Source organism: Callithrix jacchus, chromosome 5 (genome assembly GCF_049354715.1).
Source record: "Callithrix jacchus isolate 240 chromosome 5, calJac240_pri, whole genome shotgun sequence".
Lineage (NCBI taxonomy): Eukaryota > Metazoa > Chordata > Mammalia > Primates > Cebidae > Callithrix > Callithrix jacchus.
This window is the reverse complement of record NC_133506.1, coordinates 88,710,270-88,723,873: the sequence shown is the minus strand read 5'-3', so window position 1 is coordinate 88,723,873 and position 13,604 is coordinate 88,710,270. Positions and strand designations below refer to the sequence as shown.

The 13,604-nt window shown below is 55.6% G+C and overlaps 1 protein-coding gene across 31 annotated transcripts in view; it reads left to right on the top strand.

The window, feature by feature from the left end:
• The window catches only part of CYB561 (cytochrome b561), a 35,563-nt gene that overhangs the window by 2,092 nt on the left and 19,867 nt on the right, over window positions 1–13,604 (top strand). For 3 of the 31 annotated variants that reach the window (XM_078373487.1, XM_035300398.3, XM_078373486.1), the window contains exons 2-7: window positions 3,509–3,716; window positions 7,189–7,403; window positions 8,513–8,611; window positions 8,873–8,976; window positions 9,436–9,593; window positions 10,081–12,008. In XM_078373487.1, coding sequence (XP_078229613.1) covers window positions 7,202–7,403; window positions 8,513–8,611; window positions 8,873–8,976; window positions 9,436–9,593; window positions 10,081–10,276 — 759 coding nt within the window. In that variant the 5' untranslated portion in view covers window positions 3,509–3,716; window positions 7,189–7,201 and the 3' untranslated portion in view covers window positions 10,277–12,008. Of the gene's footprint in view, window positions 1–3,484; window positions 3,717–5,958; window positions 6,201–6,390; window positions 6,590–7,188; window positions 7,404–8,512; window positions 8,612–8,872; window positions 8,977–9,435; window positions 9,594–10,080; window positions 12,009–13,604 lie in introns of those variants that run through there. The other 28 variants (XM_008996872.6, XM_008996869.5, XM_078373495.1 and 25 more) reach the window with 20 other exon arrangements.

The following is a 13,604-nucleotide window of genomic DNA, read 5'->3' as shown; positions in this document are numbered from 1 at the left end:
GCCCTTCCAATATGGTGAAACCCTGTCTCTACTAAAAAATACAAAACTTATCTGGGCATGGTGGCATGAGCCTGTAGTCCCAGCTACTCAGGAGGCTGAGGCAGGAGAATTGCTTGAACCCAGGAGGTGGAGGTTGCAGTGAGCCGAGATCGTGCCACTGCACGCCAGCCTGGGTTACAGAGTGATACTCCGTCTTAAAAAAAATAAAAATAAAAATAAAAATTATATCTTACAACTGCCTTGGTATAAAGACAAGTATAATCCAGACTGGATTACAATAAAAAATAAAACAAAATATTTTAGGGCTGGCTTATGTCTCGCTAATCCCAGTGCTTTTGGAGGCCAAGGCTGGAGGACTGCTTGAGACCAGGAGTTTGAGACTAGCCTGCAAAACATAGTGAGACCCTATCTCTCAGAAAAAAAAAATGTATTAACTGGACATTTTAGCATACCTGTAGTTCCAGCTACTTGGGAGGCTGAGATGGAAGGATCCCTGGAGCCCAGGAGTCTGAGGCTGCAGTGAGCTATGATCATGCCACTGTACTCCAGCCTGGGTGACAGACCTTGTCTCTCAAAAAAATGAAAATAAAAAAAAATAATAATTAAAATAAGTTTTTAAAAAATCACTTTGGGAGGCTGAGGCAGGTGGATCACCTGAGGTCAGGAGTTCAAGACCAGCCTGGCCAACATGGTGAAACCCTGTCTCTACTAAAAATACAAAATTAGCCAGATGTGGTGATGCACATCTAATCCCAGCTTCTTGGGAGACTGAGGCAGGAGAATTGCTTGAACCTGGGAGGCGGAGGTTACAGTGAGCCCAGATCACGCCACTCCAGCCTTGGCAACAGAGTGAGACTCTGTCTCAAAAAAAAAAAAAAAAAAATTGCAACATTTTCCTCAATCCGAAATGTTCATTTTTTCTTGTGATTTTCATGGAAATGGAAACATTTTTGTTCGTAAGCATTGGGAGTTCCCTGTCTGGTGGGGGAAAGGAGCTCAGTGTTTGACTTCAAGCTCTGCTGCTTTCCGGGTACCTGGTTCCTTGGTGCCTGGTCCAAGCAGTCTGGATGCCCTCGGTCTCTGAGCTGCATGGGCCAGGACAGCCACCGTGGAAGCAAATGGAAATGCCATTCTCTCAGCTTGTTTGCCCCCTCCTGTAATGGCTTCTCTCTTATCCTGCCCTCTGGTCCGGGCCTGTTGTCTCTGAGGGCACCCGTGCTTAGTGCCATGCTGGTACTGAGGAGGGAGGACACAGGAGGACTGGCATGGAAGGGGGAGTACCGCCCGGGAAGCTCCTTCTTTCTGGGGCAACTGGGGTGCTAAGAAAGTACCCTAACAGCTCACACCACACTTTGCTTTCTCCTTCATCACATGCTAGGAGGTTCTGGGGCAACTGAGCTGTTTTCCCCTCCACCCATCAAGAAGTGATGTCCCTTCCTCAGTCACAATCCTTCCTAACTCAATTCAAACCCTGCTGTTGATAAGAAGGGCTGTGGCCAGCGCAGGCCGCCTGCTTCCCAGCCTCCCTGCTCCGCCTTCCACCCCCAGGCTGTGCGCCATGTGTAGTGTCTGGTCCCAATAATGAGATTAGTCCTGGTTGCCTTTTAATAAAATGCAGTGGACGCAGGGAGGGAGAGCGATGCTCAGCTCGGTTAAGCCTTGCGGGTCCTGCTGTCCTTAATGCACTGATTGCATTAGGTGGACTCTGACTGCAGGTGGTGGGAGTGGGTGGGGATGAGGGTGCCTCTCACAGCTCTCAGTTCCAGAAACTGCCAGAGATCAGTCACCCTCATCCTGAGCTCTCACAGAGGAAGCCAAGTGATTGTGAGGGCTACGTGCGCTCCCTCTGGTCGCCAGGTTCTGGTCTGCTGGGCAGCAGAGCCCTTGGGGGTGGGGAGTGGCTGCTTCCAGGCCTTGAAGCTGCTTCTCACAGTTCTGCTCTGAGAACTCAGAGGGGCCAAGAACAGCCAGAGTCCCAGGGCCACCCAGTTAGGAGGGAAGGGCGAGAAAGCATTCTCGCTGTCAAGACTGGGAAAGGAGAGCCATGGTTCAAAGGCCCTTGCTACCTTGGGAGTAAATCTCATCCGAGGTGCAGGTTTGCAAATGCAGCAGACACATTTGTGGGTGGGTCCACTTCTGTCCAGAGACATTGGAATGTCTATCCCTGTAAATCCCTCCCCTGGCATGGGACACGGCCCCTCCTTGCACACAAATGGGTTATCAGTTATGTCGAATGAATGGCCTTGTGAGCGCCCTGTTTCGGAAGGGATCTTCCACGTACCTCCTGTAAAGCACAGAGCCACACTCAGAACCTGCAGGCCAACACTTAGACTAAGAAGCCTTGCCGTCCAGTCGGGGCGGGCCACTGCCGTCCTAGAGGCCACTGTTCATCTCTGGATTCCTCCCAGATGTGCGCATGCCCCGGGTCCCTGAGTCGCAGGAGCCAGGACAACCACCTTCGGAGCAAATGGAAGTGCAGCTCCCTCAGCTTGTTGGCCCTCCTTGAACCCCTTCCCTCTTGCCTGTGGTCAGGACCTGCTGTCTGCACGTACCAGTGCTTAGTGCCATGGAACCGAGGCAGGGAGGACGCAGGGAGGACGGGCACAGGAGGGGGAACACCACCTGGGAGCCCTGCATCTAGGCAGCTTCCCCAGTGAGTGTCGACACAGACCCTGGCTGGCTTCAGTCTCTGGAAAGCCTGATGGCACCACCCTAGTTCCTGGGCCTTAGAAAGGCCAGAGCCACAGCAGCAGCAGGCAGCCACTGCTTGGCAGGAGAGCTGGAGACGCTGCTGCCCATAGACATAAAAGCAGGGGTGCCATCTTCTGTGTGTGCATTAGGATGGGTCTTGGAGGCTCGGATCAGCTCTTGGCTCGAACTTGTACCACCCTTACCTGAAAATTTGCATTGCACAGAAGCTTATCTGCAAGCCCCTTGAGGGCAGGGACTGGGCCCCCTCTGTGTGGCCCCAGCACCTGGCGGAGTGCGGGTGCATGTGTGTTGAGTTGAGCTGCTATTTGCTGATGGGAATTTGGGGGCATGTCTCTTGTCTTTGTTGAGCCCCCATTTTCTGGTGGGTCAACTTGGGTCAGTGCTCCTATTATCTGCACAGTGTCATTTAAGGGTGACATGAGATAGGGTGTGAAGCACCCAGCACAGAGCAGGGGCTCACAGGCTGTTGGGTCCCCACCCTCCTGACACACCAAGCACGTGTCCACTGGGACACAGTGGGAGCAGACTGACTCAGGGTTACGACTCCCCAGGAAGCCAGGCCAGGCATTTCAGCATAGGCAGTTGCCCTTCCGAGAAGAGATCCTGGCTCTGATGTCTGCCTGTCCCCCAGGAGCCTGGTGGGAAGGAGGGAATGGGCAGCGGCTCCTTATTCTGCCGGCCTCTCCTGCCCTTTGTACTCCAGGAGGCAGGGGGAAGTTGTTGGGTTGCCCGACGGAGGGAGGGGTGATGTCCCCTCTGTCCTTCCTAATAGGAGCTAATCAGATTGTGCCTGCAGCCGGGCTCTTGGGATGAATCTAATAAAGGAGGCGGTGGCCTGGAGAGGACAGATGACAACTGACTGCGGGACAGCACTTCTTTCAGTACATTTTCCCGTTAGACTCGGGGAGTTGGAGACGCGAGAATTCCCAAGGAGGATCGAGAGTTACCCTGCCTTCGAGGAGCAGACAGGGCACCTCAAGATTAACCTAGACAGAAGCAACTGGGTAAGGAGTCTCCGGGAGAGCCTGGGGACAGAGTGACCTGCCTTCGAGGTGCCTGGGGAGTGGAGGAAGGGGTGTGGGGCCTGAGGCAGGGAGCCAGGCCGGGCCATGTCCTTGGCCATGAGCTTGGGCGTCTCCTCTAGTGGGCCTGGTGGGAACAGTGGGGGCTACAGAGGGAAACGGGCAGGATCGTGCCATGAAGTTGGCATCTCACTGGCATTTGGGGCCTCTTGCGCAGGGGACAGCATGACCTTGGGAGCTAGTCCTTGGAGTGTCTGTCATGTTGAAGAGGGAGAAGCTGCAGGCCCTGATTTGGGTGTGGCGTGAGGATGGTCGGGAGGGAAGTGAGGGGAGGGCCCAGTATGCGGTGGCCTGGGCAGCCTTCTGCGGAGGAGCTGAGGTGTCACCTGGGCCTGGAAGAAGGGCAGTCCCGCTAGAGTGGGGAAGGCGTGAGAGGACTTGGTGACCATGGGAGAGGAGGTGACTAGGGAAGGGCTGGGTTTGAAGCATCTGTGGGATGTCCAGAGATGAGTAGTGAACAGACAGAAATGGGGCTTGAATTTGGGTTTGCGGGGACAGAACTGATACCTATGTAGGTGACAGATAAGGAAAGAGGCAGGAATTCCAGAAATAGGATTTATTGTAGGCTGGGACTTCTGGAATCCTGTATTCCTGTCCACCCTGGGGCTGTGTTTCTGGGAGATGATTTGACGGAATGTGTCAGAAATCTAAAACAGAACCGAGCCCTTGTCTCAGGATTCCCCACAGAGGAGTTTGCAAAGATGACCACATCGGTTATCTGGTGGAAAGCTGACAGCTAGCTAAATGCTGAACAGTGGGGACTCGCTGGCTAAAAAATGGCCATGCAGTGTAAGAGCGTGAGAATGATGATGTGGCTGCATACTCAGTGACACAAACCATGTGCTACGCCCTTAGTGAGAAAGCAGATTAGGAAAGAGCGCGATCCTGCTTCTATTAGAGGATGCATATGTGTTTGGGAAGGTGTGTAAGGATGTAGAGCAAATGCTGACGGCCTGCCATTTTACCTTTTTTGCTGATCCATATTCTACTGCAGTGTGTGTGGATTATTAACACACCTTCCCCCGCTTTTTTTTTTTTTGAGACAGAGTTTCGCTCTTGTTACCCAGGCTGGAGTGCAATGGCACGATCTCGGCTCACCGCAACCTCTGCCTCCTGGGTTCAGGCAATTCTCCTGCCTCAGCCTCCTGAGTAGCTGGGATTACAGGCACGAGCCACCATGCCCAGCTAATTTTTTGTATTTTTAGTAGAGACGGGGTTTCACCATGTTGGCAAGGATGGTCTTAATCTCTTGACCTCGTGATCCACCCGCCTCGGCCTCCCAAAGTGCTGGGATTACAGGTGTGAGCCACCATGCCTGGCCTTCCCACTTCTTTTTAATGAAAAAAAAAATTTTTTTTTTTGAGACGGAGTCACTCTGTTACCCAGGTTGGAGTGCAGTGGCATGAACTTGGTCCACTGCAAACTCTGCCTTCTGGGTTCAAGTGATTCTCCTGCCCCAGCGTCCCAAGTAGCTGGGATTACAGGTGTGCACCACCATGTCCTTGCTAATTTTTGTATTTTTAGTAGAGACGGGATTTCACTGTGTTGCAGCTGGTCTTGAACTCCTGGTCTCAGGTGATCCACTCGCCTTGGCCTCCCTAAGTGCTGGGATTACAGGTGTGAGCCACCGAGCCTGACCAACACACATCCCACTTTTAATGGTGGAGTTGCCAACAGTTGTCCAACGTGGCAGAGAGAACTGGGCAGCAGAGAAGGAGCCCATCCCTGGGAGGGACTGAAAACCAGCTCCTGGGCACTGCAGGGCAGTGTGTGGTGGGTGTGAAAGGGGTCAGTGCCCCTGTGCTGGCCACTGTCCTCCTAGTTCTGATACAGTTGCTGCCAGGAGAGGCTGGACCATGGCGAGGGGCCAGTGGGCAACCATCTGGGGTGTGGTGGGGGCAGCAGCGGTGCTCCAGTGTCTGCTCGTGGTGGCCGTGGTGCAGCAGTCACAGTGGCAGTGGAGGACCATGGCAGCACTATTCCATGGCACACGGGCTGCTGCCACTGGGTGAAGGGAGAGCAGGCGAGGGCACGATTGTTCTCCTCCTGCCGCCTCTCTTCCCATCCCCAGCTGCTGGGCGCTCTCCTGTTTGGCACGAGGCTGTGCAGGCACTGGGCACTCCCATGGGCTCCTAGTGTGGCCTTCTCATTCCTACATCCCTAGGAACCACCTGCTCTCTGTTCTCCCTGGAGGGCCACGTGGGGCTGAGTGCCTCCACAGCCGTGCTGAGCTCTACCCGGCCCCCTCGAAGGCCTCACTCTCGGGGACCTTCAGTTTTGGAACCTCACCTGAGGACCGTTCTAGAGTGCGGGTCCACCTGCCCCAGGTGTGGAGGGGAAGTGCAGTGTCCCTGTGTGCTGACAGGTCCCTGTGTGCAGCTGGGTCGCAGCACTTCTATTCTGCAGGTGCTTCGAGGTGGGGGGGTGGGTGGGGCGTGGAAGCTGGGCTGGCTCTCCTGGGTGTTGGGTCGGGGGGCCTCCTCATTGCCAGTGGGGAGTTAAAAACCAGGCTGGGGAGAGAGACTTCCCATTTCTCCCCGAGATGTACTTCATGATGCATCTGGAGAAAAGGTGTGACCAGCCCCATCCCTTCAAGGAGTGTGCTCACCTGTGTAACTCACCTGCAAAGCCCACCTGAGGAAAGCCAGGGCCTCTTGAAACAGAAAAGAAAGCCAGGCACTGGGCCCTTGTGCTCACCAGAATTTGGGGTATCTTGCCTTGCATCCACTGCGTATGGAACTCCTCGTGTCATGTCCCAGGTCTCGCCTGTTCCTGTGGGGAGCCTGCCCCCTCAAGTAATTCCTGAGACTTGGGACCTCTGCTCCAGGATGATGGGTGGGAAGGAGTTTGTGGGTGGGAGAATGAGGGCTGCTTCCCTTGGGAGCCTCGGTGGAGGGTATTGGGGCTGCATCATGGTGGAGGTGGGGGGGGTACATGCGCATCTCCGGGGGTGCTGTGTGCATCTCTAGGGGTGGCTGTGTGCATCTGGGGGGACTATGTACAACCCCAGGGGCTGTTGTGCACATCTAGTGGGGGTGGCTGTGTGCATTTTGGGGGGGACTGTGCACATCTTGGGAGGCCCATGCACATCTGGAAGGGCCGTGCATATCTTGGATGTCTGTATGTATCTGGGGGGACTGTGCATCTCTGGGGACGGCTGTGTGCATCTTGTGTGCAGGGACTGAGCGCATCTCAGGGGTGGCTGTGTGCCATCTGGGGTGGCCACACACATCTTGGGGAGGCATGTACATCTCAGGGGACATGCACATCTGGGGGGGCCCATACTTACCTTGGGGGGCTGTGTGCTTCTGGGGCAGCTTTGTGCGTCTCAGGGGGCTCTGCACATCTCCGGGAGCTGTGCGCTGCTCCTCTGAGCTCTGCTTTTTTCTTGCAGCCTTGGCCTCAGCATGGAGGGCAGGGCCACAGTGTCCACCCCCGCAGCGCTGCCTTACTACGTGGCCTTCTCCCAGCTGCTGGGCCTGACCTTGGTGGCCATGACTGGCGCTTGGCTTGGTCTGTACCGAGGCGGCATTGCCTGGGAGAGCGACCTGCAGTTCAACGTGCACCCGCTCTGCATGGCCATAGGCCTGATCTTCCTGCAGGGAGATGGTGAGTCCAATGGCCACTCCTATCTGCCTGGGCTTGTGGGGGTCCCTGAGAGGCAGTTTGCAGGGGTCCTGTCACCCCTGCAGTCTCTTCCAGTTGGACAAATCTAAGATTCTAACAAAGACAGAGATGAAAGCTGGCTCAGAGCCTGGGGAGATGGAGGCTGGTGGGTGGCAGCTCCTGTCCAGCCTGGCCCAGCACTGGCACCTCCTGTTTCCACACAGAGCATCCAAGGTGGGGGCTTCGTGGAGCAGAGGGAAAGGGGTGGGGCCCCAAGCCTGGCCGTGCTGCAGGGATGGTTTGAATTGAGGGAAAAAATAAGCATATGCGAGTGTGTGTGTGTGCACACATGCGCGTGTGTCTTGGACTTGGCAGAGCTAGAGTGCCTCCCTCTGGGACAGGAGCCAGGAAGTGGGATCTACATCTGGTTGATCCTGCTCTTCCTAGAGGCAGTCCTGGTGACAGCCACCCTGAGCAGCAGAAAGCGCAGAGGCATTCCTCACGTGACCTGGCCTTGCCCACCTCTTCTGGATGTGGGAGGTCAGGCTGGGATCACAGGGTTCTGCCTGGAAGGGGGGCTGCTTGCTAAGCCTAGGACCATGTGCCCAGGCTGCAGTGGGGCCGTGTGAGAAGCCACGTGGCTAACAGGTGAACTCAGTGGCTACTGGTTTCCTCAGTGTGACCAACAGGGAACCCCAAACACACCTTGGAATGTGCAGGACACCCGATAAGAAGGCGGGTGGGGTGGGGCATCTGTTGGGCCAGGTAGGTCCTTCAGGTGGGGGCGAGGGCAAAGGCCCTGCCTTTGCTGCCTCTCCTGGACGGGATGTGGTGCAGCCTCCCGCCCTGCCGTCTTTGAGTGTGCACAGCTTGGGGAGGTTGGAGGGTCGGGGAGGGGTATTAGGCTGCACACAGCCCTAGGTGCCCTAGGAGAAGGCCAGGAGATGCCCAGGGTCCCCAGGGAGGCTGGCTTTGTCCTCGGTTCCTGCAGCTGGGTTCTGGTGACAAGCTGCCAGCTCACATTGCCTCTGCACCAAGGGGCCTCCTTGCTGCTGGGCAGGAGGCCTCACTGCAGGCAGGTGCACTCATGTTCTCGCTCTCGCCTCCCACAGCCCTGCTGGTTTACCGTGTCTTCAGGAATGAAGCCAAACGCACCACTAAGGTCCTGCATGGGATGCTGCACGTCTCTGCGCTCACCATCGCCCTGGTTGGTGAGTTGTTGGGTGCAGCCTTCCTGCCCCTGCCTGCCTCTTTAGGCGTTGCAAATGCCCACCTCATCTGCTCTTTTCCATCCCCGGAGCTGTGATGGGCCCGCCCCACCCCAAGCATTCCCTGCAGGGCTGCTGGGTGCTGGCAGCCATCGAGCTGAGACTAAAGCCCAGAAGTCCCCGCTAACCTGTTCGCTTGGGTCATCTCTCCCCCTCCTTTTCCCACATCCAACCCTGTCCTCCTGTGGCCTGTCTCTGGCCTAGGCTTGGTGGCAGTGTTTGACTACCACAGGAAGAAGGGCTATGCTGACCTGTACAGCCTGCACAGCTGGTGCGGGATCCTCGTCTTTGTCCTCTACTTCGTGCAGGTGAGTCCTTCCAGCACCTGGTGCCTGGGCCACCTCCCAGTGAGGTGGGAGGGGAGGGGAGCTGGGCCGAATGTGCTTGATGGAAGGGCCTGTTCCCTGGGGTGCGTGCAGAGGCGAGAGCTGCCTTAGCACAGCTGGACTCTGCCTTTCCTGGCCCGGGTGGGTGCAGAGCTAGGATTGGAGGCCAAGAGTGCCCAGCTCCCAGGCGCCCTGCGGCTCACAAGCCCAGCTTTCTGAGTCTGCAAGCGTGTTAAGGCCTCAAGCGTTGGGTCATGCCCCTCCCACCACCGTGCTGAGGAGGGAGGAAACCAGGTGGGGCTGAGGGGCTCCCAGTCGCCACTTGGGCCCGTCGGCGCATGGGCGCACGGGCGCATAGGCGCGTCGACTAGGGCCTGGGCCGACCTCTGCTGCTCGGGTTGGCCACCGCCCTATCCCGGAACTGCCCTCCTTTCCTCCTAGTGGCTGGTGGGCTTCAGCTTCTTCCTTTTCCCTGGAGCCTCGTTTTCCCTGCGGAGCCGCTACCGCGCGTCACACATCTTCTTTGGCGCCACCATCTTCATCCTCTCCGTGGGCACCGCCCTGCTGGGCCTGAAGGAGGCCTTACTGTTCAAGCTCGGGTGAGTGTCCAGGGCGGGAAGGGGCAGGGCCCGAGCCAGCCCCGGGACAGCCCCGCTCAGAGCCCACCCTGCCCTCGGCTTCCTGGCTGGCTGCGGCTTCTTGCGCCGCCTCGCGTGGACTCAGACAGCTGGCGCTTGTAGTACGCTTGCTAAGATTTGGGGGCCTGGGGCCTGGCTTTGGTTGGCTTTATCCTTTCAGAGAAACTTCAGGGCTGTAGGCACCCTGTTCATTCCCATTGCGCAGCAGGATCTGCGGCACAACTGCTTAGAACTGGAAGAATGATCTAGATTTTTACATTTCCCACCTCTTTCTGTCTCCTCTGAGCTGTAGCTGGAGATTGCTGGTTGGGGAGGGGTGGTCGTTCTGTTGGGCAGGGTAGGGAGGCAGGTGCCGGTGCTGGCATCCCGGTGCCATATTTAAGGCCCAGGATACGAAGGGCATTTGGCCTGTGACCGCTCAGGCAGCTCCTCCCTTCCTCTCACCCAGCAGGGCCAAGTACAGCTTGTTTGAGCCCGAGGGCGTCCTGGCCAACGTGCTGGGCCTGCTGCTGGCCTGCTTCGGGGGTGTGGTGCTCTACATCTTGACCCGGCCCGACTGGAAGCGGCCCTCCCAGGCGGAGGAGCAGGCCCTCTCCATGGACTTCAAGACGCTGACGGAGGGAGACAGTCCCGGCTCCCAGTGATGCGCCCAGCAGGCCCTGGGGGTCCTCAGGGTGTCTTCAGGGCTGCAGGCTGGGCGGCGGGCGGGCGAGTGCGTGCAGCTGCGTCTGTTTGAGGGCTGCTTTCTGGGGCGGGGCTCCGCCGTCTCCGCTTCTCCCTTTCTCCGCTGCTATAGCTCCCGCGTCTCTATCGCCCCCTTCAGTGCAGAGGCTTTGGTGGTCAGTCCTGGTCGCAGAGCACAGATCTTTAGAGGAGCCAGCGAGAGGGTCCCACCCTCCCGGCAGCAGATGACTGGGGCAAGGCCAGGGGAAACGGGGGGGGGCCTCAGGGACGGGCCTGGAAAGGCCATGACGGCTTGTGAATGCAAACCAGGAGCCCCTCCAGCCCGAGTAACACGTGGCACAGATGGGCCCAGTCCTTGGCAGAGGAGCAAGTGAGATGATGTGTTAAGTATGTTGGTGTTGAGAGCAAGGTTCCCAGGAGAGGGGCGGGCCAGGCCCCTGGAGGCTGAGATGAAGCCCTGTTCCAGCTGCAGTACTGACCCTCTCCTATTCTTTAACCCTTTATCCAGGACAAGTTTGCTGGGAGAGGGGGTGGAAGCCCATGACTTCAGACAAACCTTCCCTTCGCAGATGTGGGCAGCCTTCTCTCAGGCTGATCCAGACATGAGGGGCAAAGGTGGTAGGCACCCTACAGCCCCTTTCTGCTGGGGCTCCCTCCCTGCAGCACCCCTCCCCCGACCTCACAGCTCAGCCCCGGTTTCCTCTCCCAGGCTCACCCAGGCTCTGCTCAGGCTGGGAGGCAGAGGGCACAAACCTTAGCGTTTTTTAAATGAAAAACCACTGCTGCTGAAGCTGCTGCCTCTGTTCTGGAGGACGAGTCTTCTCCCTCTGACCTGGTGCCCATCTTTCCAGGAAGTCAGGATGGAGTCAGAACTAGACTGGTCTGCAGACCTTCCCGCCCCTTTATGTTCTGTGTGAGTGTCGTGCTGTTAGCTGAGTCAACATTTGGCTTTGGCCTGGAGATAGCATGATTAGAACGTTGATCGTGTGCTTCTTGGATCTGGTGACTGTTCTCTCCTTGTTTTCCTTGTTTTTTGGGGGTTTGAGGAGCATGGCTTAGCTTGAGACAGACACAGTTTGCTTCAGTGAAGAAGTTGATAACAGTTCCAGACCTGGAACTGTTGCCCCTTTCCTCCCCGATGCTGCCTTAGAGAAACGGGTTGGCCTCCTCTAATGCTCAGATCTCCCGTAGTTGGCTTTTGCTGCTGCTCCTGCCTCAGGCAATGTCATTTCTGGGAGCAGGTGGTTATAGTTCAGGCCCTTCCCCAGCAGGGGCTGCCCAGGCTCCTTGGAGCCCTTTCCCGCCTCCTCCCAGCCTGCCTGGATGACTGCTCGCCTCCTGTTCACACTGTATATTCTTCAAGGGTAGTGGCACTGCACGTTCTTTAATCAGACACCCACTTGTATAATGAAATGTCTACATGTGGGAACTCCGCCTTAGACAAACTACCAAAGTACAATCCTGTCTCTCCCTGGTCCAAATGCTACAGAGAGAAATGGAACCTTAGATTTGCAACAAAAGTCTGTAAACTGCTCTGTTTGCCAAAGTGAATGCTGGATGACTAAGGATGATGGAGCCAAAGATGGCCCCCAGAAGCAGCTCTGCGGTGGGTTATTTTGCCTGTGGCCAATCTTCTGTGAAATACAGTGTGCTGTTGGTGCAACAGATGATGCAATAAATGTCTACAGCAGACCTCTCGCCTGTTACCTTCCTTTACTGTGCAATGAAAGGAGCCAGAGCTTTTAGCAGCCAGAAACATGATGTTAGCTCGAGGCCTGAGAGAAATTAGATATCTGCAGGCTGGGCACAGAAGGTAAAGTGATTAGTGATATTGATCACGGCCTACGGTCTGAAAAGGCCCAGGTTGTCCAGTCTCAACCCAGTGGAGGCGGTGTTTCCGAGTGGTGAGATAAACCCTTTGCTCTCAGCCTGAGAGGGTGGCCTGGGGGCCGAGGCTTGTAAGAGCCTCAGGGAGGAGTGTCTCACAGTGTTTAACAGACCCCTTTCCCTTTGAAATTGGTCTTTTGATCCTTAAGAGGAGCAGCAAAGGTTTTGGAACAAGCCAAGATTCCACTTTTGATCCAAGTACGTGGCTCAGGCAGAAGGTGTGTTTTGGCAAATCTGGATGGAATCGCACTGTGCGCTTTGTGCCTTGTCACTTAAAGCAGCGGTCCCCAACCTTTCTGGCAGCAGGGACAGGTTTTGTGGAAAACAATTTTTCCACAGACCAAGGCTGGAGGCAGGGAATAGTTTTGGGATGATGCAAGCACATTACATTTATTGTGCATTTTATGTTATTATTACATTATAATATATAATGAAATAATTCTACAACTCGCCGTAATGTGGAATCAGTGGGAGCCCTGAGCTTGTTTTTCTGCAACTAGACAGTCCCTTCTGGGTGTGCTGGGAGACAGTGACAGACCATCAGGCATTGGATTCTCTTAAGGAGGGGCAACCTAGATCCCTCACATGCGCAGCTCACAATAGGGTTCCGGGGATCTGACAGGAGGCGGAGCTCAGGCGGTCATGCTCACTGCTGCTGCTCACCTCTTCCTGTGGCCAGGTTCCTAACAGGCCATGGACCCATACTGGCCTGGGGCCCTGGGCTTGGGGACCCCTGACTGAAAGCAACTGAAAAACTCACCAGAGCTCACTATTTAAAGGGACCCAACAGCAGATCCTCTAATAAGGTAACAGCAGTCCCTGTTTCCCAGCATTTGTTTAAACTTTATCTTCTGTATCATAGCTGGTCTCTCATGTGTAGAAGCCAGAGTTGAGAGGTCCTTCCTTAGGGCACCAGTAGAGTCCCTGTTGAATCAAGGCTTCTGTGGGGACCTTTATTTACTGAAAAGCATTCAAAGCACGTGCTTGATACTTGTCACAAGCTGGTTCCTCAGTCAAGAGCATCCCATTTCTGTTTTTCTGTTTGTTTTTTTTGTGCCAGCCTCTGCATCTTTTTTTCTTGCCTGTTTGTTTGTTTATTTATATATAATCCAGCTTTCTGCCACTGTGCCCAGCCAATTTTTTTTTTGTAGAAATGGGGTTTCACCATCTTTGCAAGGCTGGTCTTGAACTCCTAACCTCATGATCCACCTGCCTCTACCTCCCAAAGTGCTGGGATTACAGGCGTGAGCCACCGTGCCTGGCCTCCCCTTTTTATTTAAAATTAAGTTCTGGGGTACATATGCAGATGTGCAGGTTACATAGGTATAAACGTGCCATGGTGGTTTGCTGCATCCACCATCTATATTGGGTATTTCTTCTAATGCTATCCCTCCCCAATCC